Raw genomic sequence first — 11,008 nt, 5'->3', positions numbered from 1 at the left:
TTTAGTACTAAACTCGCCTTGAAAGAAAATAGGACAAAAATAGTCTAAATAGAGCCAGTTGATTTGTCACAAACTTATTTCACCCACGCTTTCATCCGAAACAGTTATCAGTGGATTGGACATATATATTTTTTAGTAGTCAGCCTGACTACATGACTAGTGAGCCTCCTACCTTAATTTATTTTAATAGTCACTGACTAGTGGGTAAAAATGAGTGTATTAAAACAAGAAGGACCACCATTATTTTGCTTTACCCGTCAGAATTAAAATAGGAATTCATTATCACTTGAGTTACACGACTTTGGCCGATCACAATTTTTTTTAAAGAAAATGAGATTGATGAATGATGAATTTATGATATGCCATATTCGCCATTATTTATTAATATTTAGGTAAATTGTTTCACTAGTCAAATTAACTAGTGAGCCCCCAGATTTCGATTAATTTTAGTAGTCAGAACATTTATTTTAGTAGTCAAATACTGTAACTAGTGCCTTATGTCCAACCCTGGTTATCACCATATCAACGATGAGGGTAATATTAATAGGTAATATTTTTAAATATTTTATTAGAATACCACTGACAATTACTATTTTTAATTTATAATTAAAGCTCTTGTACATTACATTATCTAAAACGTACAAAACCAGGAAGTAGTGTATCTTTTAGTGTGATAAAATTACAATGCAGTCTATAGGTGGTTCCTTTTAACTTATCTTTTAGTGTAACTTAAAAAATATATATTGTTCGTCTCCAACTGTTCGCAAGACGTTTTATTTGATACGACGAGGGTAAATGCTGAGTGTATTTTAGTGTCATCTAGGCTCGTAGAAATCTAGTCAAATAAGAGTTGGGGTCACCTAATATACGTGGAAATGAGATACGGTAAAGCAAACATTGGAAACAGAAGCCAGGCTCTTCGGTTTTTTTTAAGATTACGATATCGTCTTCCCACTACTGCCTCCCGCGGTCCGAGAACTAATTTCTCTTCCTCTTAACGAACCCGCAAACGCGTTAATTTAATCTCTTCTTTATCTCCTTACCTTCCAAATGGCTTATCCGACGCTGCACTCAAGCGCGGGGAGGGGGTTAAGTCTTTGAAAGCGGAAATAAAAAGCCACTCGCGAGTTATCCCAAAGGTTACGAATATTATCGATTTAGGCGCCCCACCGATATAAAAATATCGGCGATTGTTCCGGTTATGGTTACAAGATGGCGCGAAATGTAATCCGAGCTTCCTTCGCTAAGAATCGATCAGATGTTGACCCTAGTAATGTAGTAGTCCATCCAAACCGATCCACCGTTAACGCGTGATTTATCCCCGTCATTTTTTTCCACCGAAGTTTTCCGTATTTGACCCCCCCCCCTTTTAGTTCTCTTCGTCGCCACCCCCGGAAAGTGGCGGGTCCATCCGCTCTACTAGCCTCTGTTATGTTTTATGAGGCGATTTGAAAATATAATATGATGAATATAAATCATCGGTTACCGTTACGGGGATGCGCGAGGTACATTTGGGATTTTCTTGGCGAGTTTTGTCGGTAGGCGAGGGTGGGCTAGGTGGGGCTGGGTGGGGCTAGGTGGGGCTGGGTGGGTTGAAGGGTTCTCGGGGCGTCCCGCGAGAGACGCGTGCAACAATGTTTGATGTATTGAAGAGTTTGGAGGGGAGGTGCCTGTAATGACGCCTTTCCCGTATCGGCTCCCCAAATTTGCTTTTACGACAGGCATTGTGGAATTTACAAATTGCGTTGCAGTTCCGCTCTTACGCGTAAAAATCAATGCTCCGATTTGGCACCCCAGGTGATCCTCTCTTTCCTCGCTGATTTTTAGGGTCGCCGTTGGTTGCAACGTTTTGCCGGGTGTCTTAGCGAAGATTATAGGCGCGATGATATTTGAAAACGTCCACACTCCACAGGTTTTGGAGTCTATTTTTAGCTTGCTTAAAAGTCTCCTATACGATATTGAACGTGGATGTGGTAAAAGAAATCTTCTCCGAATTTCACCAATTATTATTTAAATTCTACCATAGAGAAGTCTCCATCCAGCCTCCAAAGATGATTTTTCTACTGCCACCTAGGAGCAACAAACACAACACCCCACACAAGGAGAACGCCACCCGTCAAAAGTCGTGGATTTTCTTGTGTACGTTTTTCATTGGTTAGACGCTTTAGCGCCTGCTGCCGTCGGAAGGGGAAAATTGGGAAATTGTCGCCCCCCCCCGCCCGTAAAACGTTCAGCGTAAAGACTCGTGACGCTCGTCCAATGAAATTCGTACACAACCCTTCGTTAGCTGCGTTCTCCTTGTGTTTGTTGCTCCTAGCTGCTGAAGATGGAGCTACAATCGGAGGCTTTCCCGCTTCTATAAAATAACGGCGCGCGACGCACGCTCGCTGGCACCTAGGAGCAACAAACACAATTAAGGAGAACGCAGATAGCCTTTAAACACGCTAACGCAGTGTTGTGTACAAATTTCATTGGACGAACCTTAACGCTGAACGTTTTACGGAAAGGGGGAAGAAGCGTCTAACAATGAAAATTGTACACAAGAAAAGCCACGACTTTTGAAGGGTTGCGTTCTCCTTGCGTGTTTGTTGCTCCTAGGTGGCACATTCAAATCAACACGTGACGTTACGAGGCTCAAAACTAACCGCGTGTATTACTTCGCCAACGATGACATTAGCAATATCATATACTTCTGATTATACCCAATGGTTGTTCTAGCTATATCTATCTCTAAATCTCACTATATACAGGGTGTAAACAAAAAAATATCCAGTGCTAATAAGTCCAATTATAATTACCTCTCCGAGGGGACAAAGTCCCCTAGGAGGGGTTATACAACCACCGTGTCTGTCTGTGGGTCTGTCTGTCAGGCCGGCGAACGCGTTCGCATTTTCGGTGCAAAGTGTAATCACTGCGTACGCAGTTTCTCGAAGGGTTGGCAAAACCACCGTGTGACGGTGAGCGTTAACTTATTCATTTGCGGTTTGGTTGGTGTTTTTTCGCTCACCGTCGTGACAGTTTGGTGTATTACGTTTTTGTAATGTTTATGCGTAGGTTGTGAGTGTTGAGTTTGTGTTCTGATGGTTGTGCATGTTGAGTCTGTTGTGTTTGTATGGGCGTTTTCTCTCCAATTTCTCCTTAATGACTTTGGGACCGAGTGCTGAGTGTAATGCTACCTCTCAACGTCCAATGGCAGGGTTTCCACCAGTTGTACACGGTATTCGTCTTAGTATCAATTTGCGATCGCATCGGGCGGGATTTGAACCCGAGACCTCCTGTTTGACAGGCGGACGTTCTACCACAGAACCACCGACACTTGTTACGTCTTATTGAAAATTAGATCTTCAGCTTTATCGGAAGCGTATTTAATAGAGTAGGAAATTTTGGTTTAATTGAAATAGAATTGAAATTGAAATTATTGCATCGAAGAAATTCTAATTTAGCGTTTCTCTATTGATTAAAAACAAATGCGCCACCCAGGTTTCGAACCCAGACCATTCGCCTTGGCAGTCGAGCGCTCTACCACAGAACCACCGATAGCTGCTTAGGTTCACTGAAATTAAGACACGCATCGTAAGCATAATAGGTAATAAAGTCTTTTTTTATTAATGAATTTATGAAGGCCTAATCTGGTTTTTTTACGAATGAAATTTTAAAGGTTAAATCTCGAAAGTACTCATGCTAGTCTATCAATATTTGATAGACATTCTCATCTGGTAGAGGTCTTTAGATGATCTTCAACTCATGGCCCAAGGTCATTCAAAGTTTATCTCGAGAACCAATGATTTAGAGATGATTTTGATACTCTAGATTGAGTACATTTCGAGTTATTAACCCTTAAACCTGGCCTCTAGTATCATTATTTTCATCACAACCTTCTTGGTTTGTCTAAAATTCTTTGACTTGTTATTGCTCAAATTAGGTAAGGTCCAAGCTATTTTGACTTACAATGTGTATAGTTGTAACAAAGACTTGTAACCTCGCGAAAGAACTCATACTTTCCATTTCTAAAAACTTTATTAATTCTAATGTAAAATACTCCAAAAATATTAAATGTACATAATATTTGACACCTATAATAAGAGCTTCAACAACCCCTTTCTCTTTTAGCTCCCCCTTAAGAAGCTTAATTAGATTAATCACTGGACAGAATATTTTAGGTTGGTCGGCTAGCTAAAGAAGCCAATTACAATCTAAGACACTCGTTTTGTAATCGGCATTTCTTGCTTAAGCCTGATTTTATTTTATACACAAAGGCGAACGTCGATGGAAAAAGTTTTCGTAAGGGCTGCACCAAATTCCTGTTAAGTTTAGGTTCCACTAGCGCACTTAAAAATTTGTAAAATTGATCGAAAAAACGACGTTTTTTCGATAAAAAGCCCAAATTTTACGAATAATACATGTTTTTTAATCATTTTCCGAAATATTAACCGGTAAATTTCTTAGTTTACATTTTTTCCCCGAAATAAATCAATTTAAACATGGCTAATTATTAACCGTCCCCGACCTCTACACTTGTTTCCATTGTGGGCTACTGGTAATACTGGTAAATAATAAACCTTATCCGGTAACACGCCGACCTCGTGATGCGCAACAACTTACAACCAGTTTCCCATTGGCTGAATGTAGTCACATGGGCAGACGTCCCGCTTGAAACATTCGCTTGCGCGTGAAAATATCTTGTAGGATTTGATCGACGCTAGAAGCGAGTCCCGATCTAGTTTCGCAAGCGCAAAATACAAGCGTGGGTGAAAACTGAAAAGCTAGCAGCGCTAATGTGTATTTTGAACTATTTGTAGCTCACGCCAAATTTTTACACGCTAAAAACATCCATGAAAACCCGGCTTAAGGCTTAGTATCCACTAGCGCCGTAAACGTGAATTTCCATTAGCGACGGTAATGGAGAGTTACTCAACTTTAGAACGTAAAAACGCGTGCTAGTGGAAACTAAGCTTATAATGTATTTTTCTTCACGCGCATGAAAAGGTTTGTACGTCCCAAAGTTGAGTGACGTTCGATTACCCGCGCTAGTGGAATCTAAGCGTAGAATTATTTTTTTTTGCATCAACGCGAACTGTCGCGGCGTTCTTGTTCGAGAGAAAACCAGTCCTTAGATGAACTTGTACTTCCACGTTCTGTGTATTAATACTTCTTAGCGGATTTATTGAAGGTTCTATTTCGTGGTGGTAGCTCCTAGGCGTCCGATTGCGGCGCGGAATAGGGCGGAGGCGGTTCGTACGGCGGGTAACACAAATACCTCGACAGAGAAGCTGCCCTGCCCTGTCTGTCCCGACGACTCGCGTTTGCTGTCCTAGAAGACGCGGGGGGCATTCCGTCGACCACGTTAGATCCACTTCTGGCCATCCCGGGGAAGATGTCTTCCACGGTGGCCGGTAAGGGCGATTGACTATTGGATGACTCTCCACTCGACCTCCGTCTTCGACAAGGTCGCATCCCAACATCGACGTTCATGATCATGTAGAAGCAACAGGGAGCCGAGCAAACGGTGCCCAGGACCCCAGCCAGGATCAGAAGCATCCCTAGCAGACGCAGGCTCTCCTTGTGCATGGATATGATACCCAAGACCACTCCGGTGATCAGCACGATGGCGGACACGAGCATCATCCCGATGAAGAGGCGCTTCTTGGAAAAGCAACGTCCAACAACTCCGGATGCCGGGTCCGGCTCGAAACTGACCGTCGTGTCTTCATCCGCCGTCGACAAGCTGCTCTCGCTCCGGTTCCGGCATACTTCATCGTAACTGGGGAGATATGCCGGGTTCGACTCGCCATTCACGGTCAATCTGCTCAAATATAGAAATCTTTAAAGGGATAATGTATTCATTTCAACCATTAAATTGCATATGGTATTCCACCCTCAGTCGCGGAGATGGAAGAGGCTGTGTTATTATGACATTGGTCACTCTCTGAAGCCCAAAAATCTCTTGATTGGCTTACGTAATTACGTAAAACCAAGAGACATAGAAAAAAAGAGTCTGCTTCGAAAATTATCCTCTAGCTTCTACCAAAGGTTTCCTGAAACTTCTAACTTCGCCAACCTCCATCTTACCCCCTATAACAGCGAGCCAATCATATTGTTCAAATTCAAATCGTTTTTTTTTAAATAGTACCCGTGACGCTTATTTTTTTTTTGGCCCAAAAAGTTGAAACGCAAAATAACGCCAAGTATTTGGGTTTGAATTTTCACCGCCATCTTAGACAACAGTGAGCGATTTGTGAAGTAGTGTAACTTTTGAAATCGCGTAATTTAGGATTAGGTCACGCGTGCAAAATAAAAAAAACCCTAAAATCTTTCGCGTCTCCAGCAGCACGCACTTTTATATATATATATCTATATTATTTTAAATTTAAATCAAGCAGGGAGTGTCTCACCGGTTTCCCACCAGGTGTCGCAGCGGACGCGTGCTTTTCGATTTCCCGAAATGTCTCTATTTTATTAAAAATTAACCTCTTAATATGTTTTCGCCATAAATTTTAGTTTTTAACAGGCTATAGGGCTATCTAACTGGTTAAAGCTTGACCATACTCCTCTAATATATTATTGGTTTCATATTTATGGTGGTTCAATTAATTTCACAATTCTGGCATATGATTAAAGAAGAAGCGCCAAGCTTTTCGAAATTTCGGCTTATTTGTGTTATCATATTTCGACAAGATCTTAATAAATATAGAATAAAGACTACATTTAACTACCCAATCGAAAATCAGCACTTTATATTATTATAATTTAAAATATACTTTATTTTGAATTTAAGTTAATAATTTAAGGGTTTATGGTGTCATTGTAAAGTATTTATAATTGGGGGGGGGGAACCGGGGTGGAAGAGGGGCAATGGCCCTCCCAAAAAATTTCCCCCCACAACTTTATACTCGGTTGAAAATTAAAATTTATGAAGTAAATTTATGAACGGCTTAAAGGGAATATAACCTCGGGTATGTGGTGTTTGCAGCTCTGACCGCAATTTTCAAATGCAAAACATATTATCCCTTGGTACTCATTGTTACTAACCAAAAACGTTTATTTTTTGGGTTAAGTAATTTGTGAACAATCAATCATAGAGCCACCCGTCAGGTCGAGCCGTCATAGTTACAATTAAATAAATACAAAAAATATAGCCCAATATTTGTAACTCTGTTTTAGCAACAAAATTTTAAGATTTGATTTTCTCTGCTCTCATAATACCGTGTTTTCAACTTTAATTTCGACAAATCAATAATTTTAAATTTTGAAATCCCTAGCAATTTATCGCAGTTCACTAAACCAGTAATAAATTTGTGATTGCGCGAACCCGAATGCCTTGCTTGAAGAAAACGCTGTGCTAGGTTTTTATTTCAATTTTCATTGTTATTGCGATACAACTGTTATCTGCGCCATTATGTTTTATGATGATAAGAAATATCTTATTTTAGTGAACCTTTTAGACACAGATAAAAATAGTTGACGTGCCTGTATAGTATCACATCCTGCCTAGTCCGGTAGCTTTAACCTTTTGGTGACCTTTTTCTCTTAAGAAAGAAATGCCCTCTAATGATTGAGCCTCCAAATTTAGGACATAATTGGAAGGCGCGTAATGGACGCGTGTTTTAATTGGGGCTGGGTCATCAACTTTTGCGAATTCACTTTTGACACGCGATTGAATTTTTTTGCCGAAGACCCTGTCACGTTGAAACGTAGATAATATATTTAGGACTAATTTGACGTGTGTAGACGATATTCAATTTTTTTTGATAATGTCGGATGTTACGCGAATTTTTTATTATCTACTAATGTTAGTCCAAATTTTTGTACCCGACACGAAGGCGAATTTCGTAAAAGTACATTGGTTTATTTCCTAATTGTTGTTATTACGAATTTGGTTTCAGATATAACATTAAAGAAAGTATGAACTAAATAAAAAAATCGTCTACTAAACGCGCTATGAGTGTTTTTAACGTAACTAGCGCCAATTACCCCTAGCTCCTGTTAAACCTGGTGGCTGAAATGATAAATTCGTTGATACTCTAACAAACTTTAATAGTCAATTTTAAATTCCAATTCGTCGTTATTTTGACAAAGTAAGCGTTATTTTTATTTGTGAAAGCATGTCAAGTATGTTGTTTATGCGCAGAGGGAGAACAAAATATTTCCCTTCAAATCATGAGAGGTTCTAATAATTATTCTAAATTTAAAATTTACCATTGTGAAATCAACTAATATCACAGACACTAGGGGGGGGGTGTTGTTCTCACTTCCATTTAATAACGGCAAACGACGCGGGCTCGGTGTTAAGTTAAACGAGCTACCGTTGTTAAATAGAAGGGGAATGTCCAATAGTGCTGTCTAGCGACATCTTCATTCATAGTCGGAGTAAAAGTTTACCTCATTGCTCAAGAACAACATTATAAGAACTTGTGGCCAATTTGATTATGCGAAGTTGAATGTTATTATTAACCCAAATTAAATCCTGATATATTGTAGCAATAAAGATATTTAAGGTATTTAAAATAGTTTCTGTTTTACTTAAAATAAGCCTTTTAAAGAAACGAACTACTTTTTGCCACGGTGGAGTATACGTTTTGATAAAGTCTCAGTAAATAGGTATGAGTTTACTTTTGCTAATTGAGGCAATTTTGGTGTTTATCATTGCCGTATTTGGCTATTTCTAAAAATCAGTGGCGTAGCTAGCATGGGTGACACCCGGGGCGGATATCATGGTGTGCTACTTACTAGTATCTAGTTTGTGTAAGTTTTTAATTTTTTCACGGTCGGGTGTCACCCCCTAATCACGCCAACCCCCCCTAACCACGACACTGCTAAAAGTGAAAACTATCCAATTAAATTTGGAATATATCAATTTATTATTGCTATCCCAAACACTTGGACGTGGTTTAGTTAAAATAGCAATTTTGTCGTTTCGAGTGAAACGGTCCAAATATTTTTCTTAATCAGGCGTATAAATGAAAGTTGTAAGTCGGAAATTTTTCAGTGGAAATTTCCCGCTCGGAGAATTTTCCGGAAAATGACCGAGGCCTTTTTTCCGGAAATTTTCCAAATTTTTCCGGAAAAAAGTTTTCATTCCATGATTAGTCTAATACATTGTTTGCATATCTAAATAAAGCGGCATATTCACCTAATTTTTCCAAATCTGAAAGTAAAACTAAACCTCTAGACTAGTTTAAACTGATTAACAATGTAACACTATTAATGTTTTGTAGCATGTTTACTGATATTAGACATTTTATATCGATAAAAAGTTAAAAACATTGAAAACCCTTAAAAAGTAATTTATGTTTCAATTTTTTATTTTTCCGATTTGCGGAAAATTTTCCGCGTTTTATTTTTCTGGAAAATTAACAACACTAAATGAAAGCGCTTATACTCAAACTTACGTATCATTGATGGGATTCGTCATATTAGAACCTCTTTAATTTGGGGTTAAGGGCTTCGGAATTGATGAACGTGGCATCCCCGTGCCTCCTCCAGCGTCCATCTCTCGCTCAAGTCCGGATTTGCAGCAGATGGCTATAATGAAACCGCGATCGTCTCGAACACGTCCCGCTTGTTCTCGATAATTAAAAGACGGCGTGTTTATATATTCCGGCTTAGAACGCAACCGGACGATTTTAAAAGGCTGAGTTTTAAGATTTAACGAAGCGCAGTAGCGGTGGCAGTCAGCGAATGCAATCGTAAAAGGCTTAAGTAAGTTCGCCTCTCCAATTCTACCTGTACGTTCTCTTATCCTATAAAACAGAATCGACAATATGTCTTCCAACCAATAAACCTCGATCCAGATTAGACGCTTATTTCCAGGTACAAAGTCACGTTGTAATACGGGACCAACGCTCGAGCTATTAGGATATACCAGAAGTAAATGAACCGAAGTTATTGAAATAGCGCTTAGAATCGGTGGGCGTTTTCTTTATGAAATTTATGAGAAAATCGAGTCAAATAAAAGCTAATTTCCATCCCTGTATTTTGACGTGATAAATTGCACCTGGGAATTGTTGGTATAGCTATTTCTATGGATAAAAAATGGTTTCATAAAAACAAAAACTTTTTTTTTCGGCCTAGGAAAACGCCTCCAACATGGGGAGTATAGCAGTCTGATAACTTCGGTTCATTTACTTCTGGCTATACGGGTATGATGTTTTCTCCGATAATTGCGGTGCTATCGGATACATCTTTTATACTCTTCTTAAAGGCAAATTCGCGGTATTAACAGCTAAATTAATATTTGATGGAAAAAAGGAGGAAGTGCAAAACACGAAAACAGATGGAAATGGAAAACAAATTCAAAGAGAAATTCACGGTAAAAACAAATAGAAATGTTTCAAAAAACAAATTAAGATATTTTGGTTTTTTGAGCAAATTTTATATCTCTGCAGCAAATTCCAAAAATTATTTTCTAACTGTGTCCGAATTATCTAACATTAACTTATTGTCTTTACCTAACTACATAACAAATTGTAGCTCTTTATACAGTAAATTGTAGCTTTTTATATAATAAACTATAAATTTTGGTACAGTAAATTGTAGCTTTTTATATAATAAACTGTAAATTTTGGTACAGTAAATTGTACCTTTTTATATAATAAATTGAAGATTTTCACATAGTAAAATGTAGCTTAATATAAAATAAATAGTAGTTTAAAAAAATATTGTAGATTTTTATGAAACAAATTGTAGATTTAAAAAATAAATTGTAGATTCAAAAAATAAATTTTAGATTTAAAAAATAAATAATAGATTTAAAAAATATAAATTATAGATTTTTATAAAATAAATCGTAGATTTTTATAAAATAAATCGTAAATTTTTATAACATAAATCGTAGATTTTTATAACATAAATCGTAGATTTTTATAAAATAAATCGTAGATTTTTATAAAATAAATCGTAGATTTTTATAAAATAAATCTTAGATTTTTATAAAATAAATCGTAGATTTTTATAAAAATAAATCGTAGCTTTTAATAAAATAAATCGTAGATTTTCATGATAAATTATA

General features: G+C 37.9%; 1 protein-coding gene across 1 annotated transcript; it reads right to left on the bottom strand.

Moving 5' to 3' along the window:
• Nucleotides 1-4,270: 4,270 nt before the first annotated feature.
• Nucleotides 4,271-9,764, bottom strand: LOC149925044 (uncharacterized). The gene is made up of 2 exons (XM_090160311.1): nucleotides 9,390-9,764; nucleotides 4,271-5,803 (listed from the first exon to the last, which is right to left on the bottom strand). Exons 1-2 carry the CDS (start codon nucleotides 9,410-9,412, stop codon nucleotides 5,194-5,196), a joined length of 633 nt encoding a protein of 210 aa, XP_090016437.1. The 5' UTR covers nucleotides 9,413-9,764; the 3' UTR covers nucleotides 4,271-5,193.
• Between the last annotated feature and the right edge of the window lie 1,244 nt (nucleotides 9,765-11,008).

Source organism: Leiobunum rupestre, chromosome 10, assembly GCF_980474605.1.
Source record: "Leiobunum rupestre chromosome 10, qqLeiRupe1.1.hap1, whole genome shotgun sequence".
Lineage (NCBI taxonomy): Eukaryota > Metazoa > Arthropoda > Arachnida > Opiliones > Sclerosomatidae > Leiobunum > Leiobunum rupestre.
This window is presented reverse-complemented; position numbering and strand designations above follow the sequence as displayed.